The 17,183-nt window shown below is 42.2% G+C and overlaps 1 protein-coding gene across 1 annotated transcript; it reads right to left on the reverse strand.

The window, feature by feature from the left end:
- Positions 1–163: 163 nt before the first annotated feature.
- On the reverse strand, positions 164–17,000 carry fbxo31 (F-box protein 31). Its single transcript, XM_079681736.1, has 9 exons — positions 16,474–17,000; positions 14,787–14,858; positions 13,140–13,216; positions 12,629–12,796; positions 12,396–12,470; positions 12,156–12,265; positions 11,786–11,939; positions 10,642–11,000; positions 164–1,867 (listed from the first exon to the last, which is right to left on the reverse strand). The coding sequence occupies exons 1-9, from the start codon at positions 16,889–16,891 to the stop codon at positions 1,645–1,647; spliced, it is 1,656 nt and encodes a 551-aa protein (XP_079537862.1). The 5' UTR covers positions 16,892–17,000; the 3' UTR covers positions 164–1,644.
- Between the last annotated feature and the right edge of the window lie 183 nt (positions 17,001–17,183).

Genomic DNA, 17,183 nt, shown 5'->3' on the forward strand with positions numbered 1-17,183 from the left:
GTGTGAAACATTGTACTGAATTATGTGCCTGTTTCCCTCACTCGTTACTGTGTATGTCAGGCCGTTTTTATTCTCAATTCGCACCAAGAAACACACACACAGTGTGATGTGTCCAACACTGAGGTATGAAAGGTGAACATGAGACCAAAGAAGAAATACAGTCTAGTTTTTTTCAGTTTTTTTAATTATCTTTTTACCGAGAAGAGCGCTCAAGCTGAAAAGCTCCCTGAAGTCCCGTGTGAGCAGTTCAATAGGCAATTCATTTTCGACAAAAATAGGTGTATCACATTGAAAATAGTACAAAGCAACACATTTTTCCAAAGGCAAATCATTCAAATAGCAGAGTACAGAGGGTGTCAGACATAGCAAAACAATTGAGAGGAAACTAATAAAACTAAATAAATTTAAGTCAACGATGCTTTAGCAGACCATTTCTTTTTCGCAAATTTTAGTAAATCAGCAGTCTGATATAAAAGTGCAGGCCAGTGATTTTAAATGTTTCGCATTACTGCCCAGAAAAGTGCACTTGGGGTAAGAAAGCTACTGGGCAACACCTTCAGGCTGTAATGAGACACACACACACACACTTACTTGGTTCTTTGAGATGCACTTTGAGCTGTTTGTATAATGTTCAGTTAGTCTGGAATCAAGTTCAAAACGAATTGGAAAACTGGAGGAATAGCTTTGCAGGTATAAAGCCAGGCAAACATTACGTCAGCCATTTAAACAAACAACAAATGCAATACATTTTAAAGGTAAGAGAAGATTTAAACCATCCTTATATAAGCACAAAACTGTATAATTGTTTCATTTGTGATCAGCTTATGTATAGGTTATGTTATTCTATTGCAGTACAATACATCTTTCCAAATGACATAATACTATGTCAAGTGAGGTGACATTAAAAGGTATGTTTGATGTCAAACCAAAAGCAGGAGCAAGTCTCTATCTCTTAAGTTCAAAGGGCAAAACTGCCTGATGTAGCTACAGTGTTTGATGAGACCTCTTGTCAATTGTTACATTTTTGTATACACAAATACTCAAGTCCTGCTTTTCACTGACTTCTGGCCAAGAGAACAACACCTGAGAAGCTGTCGTTTTTTTTAAAGCAAAACAAAATTAAAATCAAGGCATGCTGCTCAATGAAAATAAAACATCTTGTTAAGATTAAAGTTATGTGTGAGATGCGATGAGATTCAAACAAAAAGCAAAATGCAATTAAACATGTTGGGCACTGAACTCACTATAATGCTATATAGTAGAATACATTGGACATCTTTATTGTTTTCAAGCACTATCAAGTACAGACATGGTTTTAGAATCAGAGGCACGACAGTTTGATCCTTTATAAGTGGTACGAGTTATAATTTTTCCCCTGCAGGGTATAAATTAATAAATTAAAAAAGGTTAATATTTGACCTGTGCACTGGAGGATAAAGGTCATACTGAGGTGAACTGATACAATAAATGAGGTGAAATAATTAGCTTAATTAGACCCATGTTTGTGAAACATATAGATAGAACGTGAGTTAAGGTCATGAGCTATCGTGATATGATGTTCTGTCAGCTGAGGACAGAGGTGATTTGTGTCAACTGGTTGTTATTATGCATTGTATTTTGGGGCGAGACTAAAAACATCGTGCATCAGGATGTCCAGGACTGCATGTTGCCCAGCATGGCCTCAAATCGCTCCATGTTCGGGGCGTAAGAATGAGCTAGGTTGTCCGTCAGGCGACTGTACAGACTGAAAGACTTCAACTCCAACCAGATGAAACCAAATCGGTCTGCATCGAAAAGCACGAAGAGCCCCGGGGTGCGCTCCGGACTGGTGAAGCCGTGCCCAGCGATCAGGCCTGTTCCATAGAAGCTGAAATGGAAAAACATCAATCAATCACTGCTACATAGGACATCAATCTCAATGTATTTATCAAACTGTGAGTACAGAAATCAATAGCAGATAATGCTAAGGAATGCTGTAAAAAGTGCTATATCATGGTCCAAAAATGATGCTCCCTCTGACCCCTATTTTTTCACAGCTCCGTATGTAATATCTTTCACAGTGCCTGTTGAATGTATAAAGGCCCAGATACACCGGCCCGAAATCGGCAGTAAATGGGAGTCGGGCCGAACATGAGCGTGGACACGCCCTATTCGGAGTGGTGTGCGCAGCACCGGCGGGTCTTTTCTGCCGACCTGACGCCTTTTCTGAATCGGCGTCGGGAACACCACAGGAAGTCGGACAAAGGGATAACACTGATTGGCTGTTCAGCTAGCGAATCAGTGCATGAGAAGCGTTAACGGAAGTGAGGGAGGTAAACAAATGATTTAAAATGGAAGATGGAACACACACGGACGGCTATTTCACCTCATCGGTTTATAGAGCTCCTGTTCGTTCATGTTTTCAATGGACGAGAGTGAACATGGAAAGAAAAACGCCATTTGTTGTTTGTTTATATCACGGAGTCTGTTCTTCTTCTTTTTTTTCCGGTTGTTCCCTCTTTTGAATGATGAATACACACTACCGCCGCCTGCTGGTAAGGAGAGTTATTGCCACTCACGCATGCGCAGTTCATACGTGCTCGGCTCGGATTTGCGGTGTGTTCCAGTGCGCGAAGTCGGCAAATACGCAGTGGCGTTTTCTCCCGGATGCCAAGGGAAGCCAGGCTTCCCCTGTTTTTTCGGATTGTAGTTATAATTTAAATAAATAAATAAAAACACTTTGTTTTGTTTCGGTAATTCTCCTTTGCTGTGTGTTCCTGACGGACGGTCTCTCCGTCTCTCCCCCATTCTCATTGAGTATTTTACAAAGAGAGAAACAAACAGCGCCCCTCTAGATGTTATGGTGAAACAGTAGATTGCATTCACTGTTGCGAGAGGACGCCAGCCGAATCTGGCTTCCCTTGGTGAAAATAATTGAGGGATTGACCAATCAGATGAGGCCCAGGTCATGCCCCTGCCAACCTGTGATTGGTCAGGGCCATGCCAAGGGAAGCAGGCCGCCTCCGGCTTCCCCTGGAGGCTGGCGATTTGATTGGATTGTGAGGCAAAATCCCTTTCCTCACAATCCAATCAAATCGCATCAACATCAGTTTTACTACGTAGTACTGTAACTGTCATCACCGCCGTTAGAAATTATCAAGCAAATGAAGCATTATGGAGGGAGGAGATTTGGCGTACTTAATTAAGCATAACTTCAATAAACTTCCGCTACAGCTGCAACTAAAAGCAGATGACAGGCCAACGCCCACACTCAAGCTGTGTACACAGAGGAATAAGGGATGGAATCGGATGTTCAATGAGGACAATTATGTCCGCACGGAGTGGCTAACTGGAAGCGCTAAACTTCAGCGTCTATTTTGCTGGCCATGTCTTCTTTTTGACAAAAATTTGTGCTCCCTGAACAATCCTTGGGCAACTTCAGGATTCATCGACCTTGCCAACCTGTCACGGGCAATTGAGAGGCACGGTAAATCCAAAAATCATATAGATTGTGCTGTGAAATTAAAGCTTTTGGGACGCGTCAGGATTGACGAGGCTCTGGATATAGCAAGAACCATTAGCACAAAGAAGCACAACGAAAAAGTAAAAAAGAACCGGGATATTCTGAGGAAACTCATCATTGCTGCCCTGTACCTTGCGCGTCAAGAGCAAGCATTCAGGGGACACAATGAGGCCGCTGGCAGCTCTAACAGGGGCAATTTCGTAGAGCTGGTACGTGCATTTGCAGAGTTTGACACTGCACTCGCGGAGCACTTGGGATCGTCAACCGTCTTCAGCGGTATGTCAAACACCATACAAAATGACATCATTGAGAGCATAGCTCGTTGTATCCAGGATGAGACTGATAAAGAAACAAAGATTTGTCCTTTCATTGCTGTACAAGTGGATGACACATCAGACATCTCCAATAAGTGCCAACTCACTATAATAATCAGATACGTGAATGAAAAAGGCAGTGTGTGTGAACGTTTCCTCGGCTTTTTTGATGTCAGCTTAGAAAGAGATGCAAAAGCTGTAACATCAGTTGTCATGAGAGCCATCGGGAACTACAGTCCAACAAACAAATTGATTTGTCCGACTTATGACGGAGCAAGCTGCATGAGCGGACAGCACGGTGGCGTTCAGGCTTTAGTGAAAGCACACTGCCCCAATGCGCTATTCATCCACTGTTATGCTCACAAATTAAATTTGGTCAACGCACAAACAACATTCAAGCAGCCAAACTGTTTTTTGCCAATCTCGATGCCTTCCACAATTTTTTCTCACGTTCATGTAAGAGATCAGCACTACTGTCTGAAGTTGATCGAGCTGTGCGTGTACCAGGGGGTTCTGCTGTGAGGTGGAACTTTAAAAGCCGCGCAGTACACACCTTTTGACAGGATAATGACAGAGCCGGGATGGGACAGAGAGACCATTGCACAGAGTGCTTCCTTGAAGCGAAAACTTGAGGATTTTGACTTCACCTTCCTGCTCGGGGTCTTTCAGTCCATTTTCGGACTCACAGAACCACTCTTCCAGGTTCTGCAAAGCAAGACGGCGGACATCAAAAAATGCCAGGATCGGATCATGAGCACTCTCAGCGCTCTCAAAGCCACAAGAACAGATGAGACATTCAGTCGCATTTACGATGACACGGTCAAAGCAGTCTGCGATCCTGTGCCCCGACGTAAACGACGTCGCCGCGGCTGGGATGACCTGGACCAGGGGTTTAACCAGCACCAGCAAGAAGGTGACGAGGAAACGGTTGTGTCTTTCCGGCGTCTTTACTACCAGATTGTTGACGGCATAGTGTTGCACATGACCCAAAGATTTGCAGATATGGAGCACCTGAACTTTTTTCGGATACTGGAACACACATCATTCGCATCGTTCTGCAAGCCTGCTGCATTTCCCAGCAGTGAGCTGGCTCAGCTGATCAACACCTATCCATTCTTTGATGAGCAGAAGTTAAGGAATGAGCTGCACATGCTGTACAACAACAGGTTGTTTCACAAGCCACCAGGAGAGCTGATACAGCTTCTTATTGAGGATGACCTACAGAGCACACTCTCCGAGGTCTACAAGCTACTCCAGCTCATGCTCACGATACCAGCCACCAGCACATCAGCAGAGCGCTCCTTTTCCTGTCTAAAAAGGATCAAAACGTATCTGAGGAACACGTGTGGACAGGACAGACTTGTCAACCTAGCCACAATATCCATTGACTCTTTTGTTGTGGAGGACCTAAAGGCCGCTGGGAAGTTCTATGACATTGTTATTGAATACTTTGCCACCATGAAAGACAGGAGAATGGCCTTCCTCTTCAAGTAGGGTGAGTGAAATGCACACCCCTTTCTCTCTGTGGCATACCTGTTGCCTGAACTGCCCGTGTAGCTATGTGTGCAATTTCTGATGTGGTTCTGTTGGTTATTGTGCATTGCTTGCCTGGATTTAGCTGCAGGTGTTAGTCAGTCTGAAGTAGTTGTTTTATTGCAGTTGTTTAATTAGCACAGGGGGCTGCTATCCGAAAATCAGCACCGCGGATAGCACCGATAAAGGGCCCGATCACCTGAATAGATGAGATTGTTTATATTTTTTTGTTACTTTTGGACTACGGACTGAACTAATTACAGACACGAGGACTGTTGCTGCACTTGCCGTGTGTGTTAGTGTAGCAGATGTAAATATGCAGTGGGGTTTATTTAATTTAATTTTGTATAATCACACACATTCTGTGTTTTATTTTATTTTATTCTGTGTTCTATATTATTGTATTCTGTGTATTTCATTTTATTGAATGTTAAATACCTGGCAAGGTCGGAGAGCTCTGCTTAGGAGTTTATTGTTGTGAGGACTTTCATTTCCTTTCTTTGTGATTTTACTTTTTGTATATTGTGTCCCTCACGTTTCCTCTTCCCTTTGTGTAAACGTTCCAATGAGAGGAGTCACTGTGAGGGAAATGTATATAAAACCGATTGTTTTATCTGTTATCAGACATTAAACAGAGATCGTCTCAACGTTACGCTGACTCGGGTCTCGTCCATTATCAACACAACGCATACTGATACTTTGATGTGAACGTAAAACTTTAAAGGTCTCCTGATTTAGTTTGTGAATGAATGCTTCTTATTTATTCATTACCGAATCTGCACTGCGCATTGAGCGGCTGGTTTTGCATTATGTTATTAATGCATAAATTAATAAGAAAATGCTTAAATTAATAAGACGAGAGAGTTTCAGCTGGAGGGTGCGTGCGGACCTGTCGGTTAGATAACAGGCGTGTAAAAGTCCTGCATCTGTATGATACAAATGTGTGTAAAATGTTACCGGGTGCTGTAATTACTCATTTGGTTACGTTATTGACCACCCCCTCTCCCCCCTCCAAAAATATTGGCTTCCCCTAAATTTTTCCCCATGCCACACTACTGCAAATACGCAGGAGAGTCCGGCGACGCAACAGTCGGTGTCGGTGTCGGCGTCGGCGACTTCTCAGGTGACTGGCCGTTGTATCTGGGCCTTAATGTGATAAATAGATGAATACAATAAATGGCTGGGGACTTTTACACAAGTTTACTTTACTCTAAAATCCATTTATATATCTCATACAGTGGGGCAAAAAAGTATTTAGTCAGCCACCAATTGTGCAGGTTCTCCCACTTAAAAAGATGAGGGGCCTGTAATTTTCATCCTAAGTATACCTCAACTATGAGAGACAAAATGAGAAAAAAAAAATCCAGAAAATCACTGTCTGATTTTTAAAGAATTTATTTGCAAATTATGGTGGAAAATAAGTATTTGGTCACCTACAAACAAAGGAGATTTCTGGCTCTCACAGACCTGTAACTTCTTCTTTAAGAGCCTCCTCTGTCCTCCACTTGTTAACTGTATTAATGGCCCCTGTTTGAACTCGTTATCAGTATAAAAGACACCTGTCCACAACCTCAAACAGTCACACTCCAAACTCCACTATGGCCAAGACCAAAGAGCTGTCAAAGGACACCAGAAAGAAAATTGTAGACCTGCACCAGGCTGGGAAGACTGAATCTGCAATAGGTAAGCAGCTTGGTGTGAAGAAATCAACTGTGGGAGCAATTATTAGAAAATGGAAGACATACAAGACCACTGATAATCTCCCTCGATCTGGGGCTCCACGCAAGATCTCACCCCGTGGGGTCAAAATGATCACAAGAACGGTGAGCAAAAATCCCAGAACCACACGGGGGGACCGAGTCAATGACCTGCAGAGAGCTGGGACCAAAGTAACAAAGGCTACCATCAGTAACACACTACGCCGCCAGGGACTCAAATCCTGCAGTGCCAGACGTGTCCCCCTGTTTAAGCCAGTACATGTCCAGGCCCGTCTGAAGTTTGCTAGAGAGCATTTAGATCAGGGGTCTCCAACCTTTTTCTAACCGGGAGCTACTTTTGAAAAAAGAAAGTGGCCAAGAGCTACTCATGTTATTTTATATAGATGTCAGTGCACATATCACATTCGTGACTCAAGAGCAAAAACATTAACATTAACATGAATAAACTTGACTTTCTCATGAAGAGAAAAAAAGACAAATAATCACCATGCAATACTGAGTTCTGCTTTAACATCAATAACTACAGTAAACAGTTTTACAGATAAGAGTGCAAAGTTCCTAATTGTAATAATAACATTTCTAGCTCTATAATTTAAATTATTTCAAGCATTTCACAAATTTGTGTCACATGTAAAAGGGGAATATGGCTTGTGCTTTTCTCAACTTGCATCAAGCAAACATATGTCTTCAAACATTCAGTCTGTCACTGCATTGTTGTCTTTCTCCTGACTCAGCTAATGTGACACCTGGCACTGCATAGCATCCACCAGAGCACTGTACTGGGGTGTGTATCCTGACAAATTCACTCTGATTGAGTCATTGAGGTGTTCATCAGTAAGTCTTGTCCTGAATTTGGATTTGATAAAGTTCATATCAGAGAATGCTGATTCACAGCGATATGTTGACCCAAATAAGCAGGACAGTTTCAGTGCAGCAGTTTGAATGTTTTTGAATTTCTCTGGGTCCAATAGCTTCCAGAAATCTTTGTCCATCTGATGTGCTTTCAGCTGAATGTCATTCTGGAGATTGATTATCTCCAGCTCCAACTCTGAAGCACTGAGACTGAAAAGGCTGGCCAGTTGCTCAGACATGTCAGTAACATCCACGATGTTGAATGGGTTAGCAAGGAAACTTGCACAGGGCTCAAGCTGTTTAAAGTCAAGAAACCTGTCCTCAAATTCCTGCCCAAGCTTAGTTAAGCAGTCACAGTACTTTGATAAGTCAAGAAAGCCAGCAGCAGCTTTATTCTCCTGCAGTACTTTTTGAACAGAGGGGAAATGATGCAATTTATTTCCCTTTACTTGCTGGAGATATAGACACAGATTTGCTTTAAAGGCCTTTACAGCACTAATCATGTCACATACTGTTTTACCATTGCCTTGTAGCTGGAGGTTAAGCTGGTTTAATTTTCCTGTCAGATCAGTCAAAAAGGCCAGGTCAAGTACCCAACCAGCATCAGATAAGATGGAGGTGTCCTCCCCCCTCTCTTCCATGAAGAGCTTTACCTCATTCAGCAAGGAGAGGAAGCGCTCTAGGATTTTCCCTCTACTCAACCACCTCACCTCAGCATGGAGAAGGAGATCTCCATATTCAGCTGACAGTTCCTCAAGAAAAACTTTGAAGCTCCTGTGTTGCTTTGCCTTCGCTCGGATAGAGTTTATTATTTGTATCACAGGTTTCATGACGTGATTGAAGTCCATAACTTTGGCACAAAGTGCTTCTTGGTGAATGATGCAATTGTAACTCAGGAAACGTGGGAAATATGGATCTGACTTACAATTTGCGATAAAACCGTTGTGGCGACCTCTCATAGCCGGGGCTCCATCAGTTGTTATGGATACAAGCTTCTCCATTTGCACGCCTTTATTTATGAAATAATTCTTAATAGAATTATACACGTCCACACCTCTTGTTGTTGTTTTGAGTGGAAGCAGTATCAGAAATTCCTCTTTCGCCGTAAAATCCTCAAACACCATCCGGATGAACACAGACAGCTGAGCTGTGTCGCTCGCATCCACCGACTCGTCGCACTGTATGGAGAACCACTTGCACCTGACCATGTCCCGCTCCAACTGTCCCATGGCATCCACTGACAGCGCCGACACTCTCCTCGCCACAGTGTTGTTTCCCAGTTGCACATCGTCAATGGCAGACATTATCTCCGACTTGCTCTTGTGGTCTCTGAACAAAGTCTCTGCCATAACAGACATCGCTCCCTTAAGAACACCGCCATCAGTGAAAGCTTTTTTGTTCTTTGCCAAATACTGAGCGACTCGGAACGATGCTTCTGTAGCTAGGCTAGCTTTCTTGGCAGGCTTCGTGAACAATGACTGCTGCCTTTGTAGCGTAGCTTTTAATTGTTGTACCTTCTCAACGCGAAGGCAACTGCCGGCGGGATACTCCTTTGAAAAGTTTTTGTGAAGTGCCGCTCGACATTTCCCTTCTTCCCCACCGCAACACTCGAGCCACAAATTAAACACACACACTTGTCTTTGATGCTCGTAAATAAAAATTCATGTTCCCACTCGTCATGAAAGTAGTATATTTTAGATTTCTTCTTTGACGGACCTTCCTCAGTTGTCATGACTGCATCTTACATCTCTTTTTCTCTATCTTTCTTACTCTCAAAATATACTACATAAATAAATATGTCTCAACATGTCAACTGCACTTTAGCGCCCTCTGGTGAGCTACTCGGAAAACCTCCGCGAGCTACTGGTAGCTCGCGATCGACGTGTTGGCAACCCCTGATTTAGATGATCCAGAAGAGGATTGGGAGAATGTCATATGTTCAGATGAAACCAAAATATAACTTTTTGGTAAAAACTCAACTAGACGTGTTTGGAGGAGAAAGAATGCTGAGTTGCATCCAAAGAACACCATACCTACTGTGAAACATGGGGGTGGAAACATCATGCTTTGGGGCTGTTTTTCTGCAAAGGGACCAGGACGACTGATCCGTGTAAAGGAAAGAATGAATGGGGCCATGTATCGTGAGATTTTGAGTGACAACCTCCTTCCATCAGCAAGGGCATTGAAAATGAAACGTGGCTGGGTCTTTCAGCATGACAATGATCCCAAACACAAATGTGATTTTCTTTTCTCATTTTGTCTCTCATAGTTGAGGTATACCTAGGATGAAAATTACAGGCCTCTCATCTTTTTAAGTGGGAGAACTTGCACAATTGGTGGCTGACTAAATACTTTTTTGCCCCACTGTATGTTTCCATTGTAATGTGTCTGTGTTTATTATATCTAAACACATCCTAAATAAATGTTTAAACTTATGAAATAAAGTTTTTTTTAGCCTGTACATTTGAGTACAATAGAAATAAACTGTCTACAATTCTGGATGTGCATTTTTATCAAACAAAATTTTTGTAGCAAACATTTAGCAAGCATACTGACAAGCATTCATTGGAGGCCAATATGATTTCAGCCTGTTGGCCACAATCTGAAACAATAGGCACACTGTGTCTTTCACCACTGTAACTGGAGCAAAGGCAGCTACAATCAATCCACATATACTTGGAATTTACACTGTATGCAGTTTACCATACAGCTGAGTTCTTACCATTGCCTGCAGGTGCGAGGGTAGACCTCGTTGCGAGCCATAACGCCGAGGGGCAGGACGAAGGGCTGGGATTCAGGAGGGCTGATGCTGCTGCTGGGCTCCGGCGGGGGGCAGTCTGTACCGGTAACTCGCTCTGCCTCCACACCTCCTGCTGCGGTGACATCACTGCAGGCCCCCTCCGCTGTAGCAGTGTCCATGGCCTGTTGTTGTTGTTGTGCCCTCTGGACTTCCTCGTGTACCCCCAGTACCAGCCGGGACAGCTCCTCTATATTGCGCTGATGCTTTAAGTCTGGGAGGACCACAGGTCGACTCAGGTCAACATCCAGAGTGAGCTGCCCTGCAGGAACATTGGGGTCTCCCTGCAGGAAGGAGTACAATTATAATTTTAAACACTAGCCGACTCATTCTGTGGGTTAACGTGATATCCTCTTGGTCAGGATTGTGTGAATGTTCAACTCAAAAAAGGCACTTGGTTTGTGGGAGTGTCTGTTAAAAATAATAAAAGAATAGATGTTGAAGGGGAGGATAGGAGTGAGAGTACATTTAAGGGACAATAATTCATCCATAGAAAATCAACATTAAGGCTGAGTGATATAAAGAATCAATCAAATATCATGATATTCTTAACCAAAGATAATGCAAATGTATTGTAGGGTTTTTGGTTTAGTTTATTGGTTTATAGTGTCGTGGACAGCCCCCATAATCAACTGTCAAAAAAAAGTAAATGGGGCAGCTTTAGCCAACATTGCTCATTTCCAGCTGTTGTCCCCGGCCAGATAATAAAAGACACCCTTAAAATCACAATACATCAAAAGCATTAGTTATAAAGAAATGATGAAAGACAAGTAGATATAGGCAAAAACGTTGATGGTAGACGTTTTCCCAACGTTTAGTGGAACGCCATATCCTTTCAAGTTGTCTCGACTTTTGTTTTATTTTTTTTTCCACAGTGGAATTGTTGATAATTAATCATATTTTACAGCAGACTGTAAGTTCATAAATGTTATCACTTGCCTGTAAGGAACACAATATCTAGTCTGCTATCACAATAATGATATAAAATTGATAAATTGCCAGACACTAATCACTTGCATGAGGGCATTTTTGTTAGGCAGAAAACCGTCCAGTAAGGAGATTTACTTACAGTGAGCTTGGTGGCTCTTGCAGAATTCCCGTGGAAACTGAGCATGACGATCTCCAAACCGTGGCTGCCGTAAGTGCCTTTGAAGAGGCCTGGGCGCAGCAGGTCAGAGGGCATTGTAGGCGGCAGGTAGATCCTCCGGTATGTCAAGCAGTTACTTTCAAAACAAAGCAGATACAAATTCAGTCTGACTTTTGCTACTATTTAACTGTAGGTCTTAAAAAATATGTAGCACCATGATTCACATGATGAATCGCTTTCAATGTTTAGCCAGAGCTGAATTCAATTGATGGGTTATTTATTCACCCATAAACCATTGTTGTAATTATTGTTTATCTTATAACAGCTACTAGTTTAACGTAGAGACTCATACTCGTATTGACTGGTATAAATGAACTTCATCAGGATGAGCTCCTGCATGTGCTCATGGAAGATTTCTTCTAGCGTCCGGCCCCATTCTTCCTCCAACCATGTCCTGAACTCCTACACACATTAGAGGAATCAGTAAAATGCTGAAAACATTCTTTACATTTCAACAATATCAACAATATAAAGTACATGAGGTTTAAACACATGGGTAAGAACATGTTTCAGCTACAAACAGTTTCCTTACCTCCTGTCTGCCCCCTGGCATGCGGTGGTGATCAGTCTGGCTACACTTTGTTGAAAATTCATCTTTCTTCCCAGTCTGAAATGAACAGAATATGACAAATATTTTAAATGCGATATGCTTTATTTGTATCCAACATTTAACTGAATGAGGAAAACTACACAAATATCCAGAGTATGTAGAGCTGCACATTTCTTTGGTGCACAGGGAAGCTTTTGTGCTGGGTAATCCCTCACCTGTATGTCTCCTTTGTGGGGACCCTTGTGTCCATACATACACTCCACAGTGGATTTTTTGCTCTCCCACAAATGGATACGGAAGAGTGGCCGTCTTCTCATGGGATCCTCCACCCGTGGGTCATGAGGAGGTAAATACATCCAGCCGATGATGAACAGCCCATCAACCTGAGTGGACATTTAAAAAATATTTAAAAATAAACAGTGGGGCCTGAGTGCATTTATTGATAGATGCAGTGTTGAAAGGAGGTAGACAGAGGTTATGATATTCTCTGAGAGTTTTTGCAAGCTTGAGTGAAACCTGCGTATTGCAGCATATAAAACCACCAGCTTCAAACACTGAGCTCTCCTGTGGCCCGTGAAAATTCCTTTAATAATGTATCAGCCGTTAAAGACATTTCCTGACAGGAAAAGCTGACTATTGCTGCATTATAAATGACTTATTTCAAAAAAGTGCACACTGATTATTATCTTTTTAATGCATACGTCTTAATTGAGGAACATTACTTACCACAACGTTAAGCAATCCGCCATAAGGCCCTATGTCAGGCTGCCATAAGCCAAAGATCTGTCTGTATGGGTGAAGCACTGCAACACAAGAGCACAACATCACACCAGACTCATCAGTTTCTGAAATGCAACACCCATGCTTTAGTACGAGCTACACCGTGCACAGGGTTACAAACACAAGAGGTTATGGTTAGACTCTGCAGATTTAAATGTCAGTTTAATGTCTGTCCAGATGGGGACCCAAAAGGAAGAAAGGGGCTGACCACACTCCTGTCAGCCAGCCCCAACAACACACAGCACACCAAATAATCTGGCCTCCCATTTCACACTTAATATGAAAGCAAACAGCGCTGAGGAGAATTATTAATGGAAATCCATGTTGCGCATCCCTAAATTATTAACAAGTTTACCTTTCACATACGGGATTAATAACACTGCTGCAGCTGCTTGCTTACAAATTAAATAATAAGTCCCATTCACACAAACCCTCATGCTACGGCCATCCACGTTGAGGCCATTGTACATACAGTGTGTATACACGTCTCTATAGTCCATGTGCTCGTAGTCCGGGAGAAGCTTCATAAAGCGCCCTGATTTCACCCGTGGGTTGACACCTGGATAAACACAACACAGCCACGTGTAGAGCAGCCGCAGACCGAGGGCGGCTCAGCCCAGTGCGGCTCAGCCCAGTGCAGCTCTATGTGATGCAGTATTGTGCCAAAATCTATTCAAAGAGCCGACAGGTGCCAACACTTTGACTGGTGCGTTTTGCAGCAACTGGTATTTGAAAATAAACTCAAAATCTCTGCTGATAAACAAATGAGGAACATATGTGAGAGACCATTACAAAAGGCTGTACCACTGATTTTCATTGAAATCACAGCCTAAATTAGGGACACCTAATCCACATACACAAGAAAATATGAGCGTGTTTGTAAAAGCCAACATTTTTACAAATCCATTATATTTGAAAGATACACTATGTGTGCCCATCACTGAGAAATAAAAGACAATTATGAATTATTTATTTAGATTATTTGATACTGATTTATGATGTTGTGGTTCTTTATTATATTTGATTTGTGTTTGTTTTGTTACATTGCTCTTTTCAGTAGAATTAAGTTAATGTTTTTTTTAAGGGGAGCACCTTAAAGGTAGGGTAGGTAAGAATGGAGAAACCAGCTCGAGTGCGCTAGAATTTGAAAGTACACAACTGGAAAAAATCTGCCTCTTCCTTCAGACGTCCTTACAGAGCCCCTCCTCCAACACACACGAACGCGCACATGACCAATGAGGGCACGAGATAAGTTTGTGCACAGATCGAAGGCTGACAGGCAGGTAGGCCATCCAGTTATTTTAGCCGGGCCGGCTAAATTCCATGGAATATAACAAGTGTTTCTGAAGTGAATTACCTTCCCCACCTTTAAGCTCTGTTTTCAGGCTACATTTCTTTTATTATTGTTTTTTATATAATGATCAAGTATCACTTAACCACTTTTAATGTGGTTAAGAGATACACAATGTGTTGTATTGTAAATAAATGATCAACATTTTTTTACTAACTAACTAATGTAGAAATGAACCAAATACTTAATTAGTTCATTTCAATGGTGACATGAGAGCTGTTTTATCAATCAATCCAACTCACGTTTAACATAAATGTCCCGGCTAGATACTCCTTCCACCTCCATCTTCCTCAGATCCTCCTTCATTCCAAACTCTGCAAAAACAGAAGGCAAGAGAAAATATCCAATTAACAATACATTTCATTTGTTGATGCTATTATTTCAAAGTGTCTGTACCAACGTGTTTACTTATTATGGCAGATTAATGCAAAAATATCAACACTTAATAATGGCAACAGTCAGATGAACTCTGATTGATGTTGTAGCACTAAACAAAGGGCAGTGAAACAGGTCATTTGCACAGCAGCCAGCAAAATGGGCTGAACTTCAGTCAGCAGACACCGATAAGTAGATCTGAGCCAGATTCACAATGATTCACAAGATTCAACACACAGCTGGCCTGAGGCACAAGTGAACTAAACTGCCAATATACACAGCCTGCAGTTTCCTGACTCTCTGATTCCTTTATAGTGCATAATGGTAAACCCAGCCAACTGCTCATGTTTTTAAAACTCAAAACTCACAGTGCACCAAACATCAGATAACATAGGCCCATTTTTTAGCATTCAAAATGTAATTCATAATGTGATGAAAACTATAAACGCAGTGCGATCTCACACAAGAGAAGCTGGAATGAGCAAATAACTAATATTTTAATGTATAAATGATTCTAAGTATGGCTGGGCGATACAATTATTATTGATGTTTGTACTGACAGTGTTGTTTCAAGACCATCTATTTTGTGGTATTGATCGCATCTGCACACATGTAAATATATGTAATAACCCAAGCTCAAATATGTATATATGTTCATTCTAATTATCAACGTTTTACCTTGTTGTGATATCTAATTTGAACTGTTACTTATATAATGTTATTTTATATTTTATTATCCTTGTGTGAATCTGTACTGTTTTTCAGTGTCACTCTGTTGCTGCTTTAAACTCCTGAAAAGGTACATCTTATCTTATCCCATTAATCCCATTATGTTTGATTAGCTTTTGTGGGCAATGTTGTACATTAATGAGCAGATCTGCAAGCTGACAATATGGATCTTTGTGTGGTTAGGTTGTCCATTAATAACTTCTTGTTTGATTTACCAAAAAAAGTATTTCGCAATAAATATCTTACATGTCATAATAGAGTAACTTTGGCACTGCCCACTACTTTCGTGAAACGAATAGATTGGGAAAAAAGTGTTTTGGGATTATTTATTTATTTTTCTTTTAGCAGCGCATCTTCATATTTTGCATTGTATGCATATCTTATTATGTATGAGTTATGACTATAAGACATAGTTGTTCAAACCTGTAATAGTGCAGTCCCCTGACTAACAACATGGGCTGGGGGTGGGGTGGTGATGATAACAATGCAGCAGGGTTAGCACCATCCTGCATCAACAGTCTCTTCGGCTGCAGAGATTGGCTGGCCCTATACCAGTGAGAGGCCATAGTCTATCTCTTACAGCAGCACTTTACTAAAGATGCAAACACTGGGGTTATTCCCCCTTTGCGGTTCTCGTACAGATCAATAGAAATGCTTTTATGGAAACACATTTTCCATGAACCAGAGCTGGCCACCGAGCCTGACACAAATAACCTGTCGACAAAAATTAAATATGTCCTGGTCAATATATGTTAACATAATACAACGCTTACTGTAGCATTATAATGTTAAAGTATCTCTATGTCCACTAATAGCTATGTGTACCTTCCATGCACCGCCTTCTCCAGATGGTTTCAGTGTTAAGGATTTGTCTGAATTTCTTGCATACGAGGGCAACATTCGGTAGGGCAGTTCCAGGAAGCAAGGAGAACGTTTCCACTAAAAGCTCCGGGGGTAACTCCGCTAATGATTGCGGGTGTTGAGGTCCCGTGCTCGTGCTATCCAGAGAGCCTCTGTTGACATGACCGCTGCCATTTTCGCAAGCGTCACTCGGCCCTGCAGTGGCGGCTCCGCACTCCGGGCCTCCGCCGCCGCCAGCGTCGCTCTGCTTCAGCCCCACGATCTGCTCCTCTTCTTCCTCGTCCATGTCAGAATCGCTCCCCTGACCCTGCTGGTTTTGCCGCTGTCGCCGCCGACACCTCCGCGACTGACCCACTCCGCAGAGCCTGGCACAGACAGCCATTCGTATTCACTAAACAGGCAACATTACATCACATTTATCAGCTGCAGCAGTCTGGCTCATCTGCTCCTGTCCTTGTGAGCATGGGCAGAGACATTCCTCCCGACGTTACGTCAGTGCACGTAAACAGCGTAGCAACTTATTTTACCCCTCCCTTACATCACTATCGAAAGAAATTATACAAGCCTAGAATGTGGTATTATTACGTAGCTTTGTGAAGAAGAAGATTCATGCTTCACATGCCGTCTCTCACAGCCCTATTGTAGTTGGCAGCTTGTATTACCCTCCCATTATT

The sequence above is a fragment of the Notothenia rossii genome (genome assembly GCF_949606895.1).
Source record: "Notothenia rossii genome assembly, chromosome: 5".
In the NCBI taxonomy this organism is placed as follows: Eukaryota; Metazoa; Chordata; class Actinopteri; order Perciformes; family Nototheniidae; genus Notothenia; species Notothenia rossii.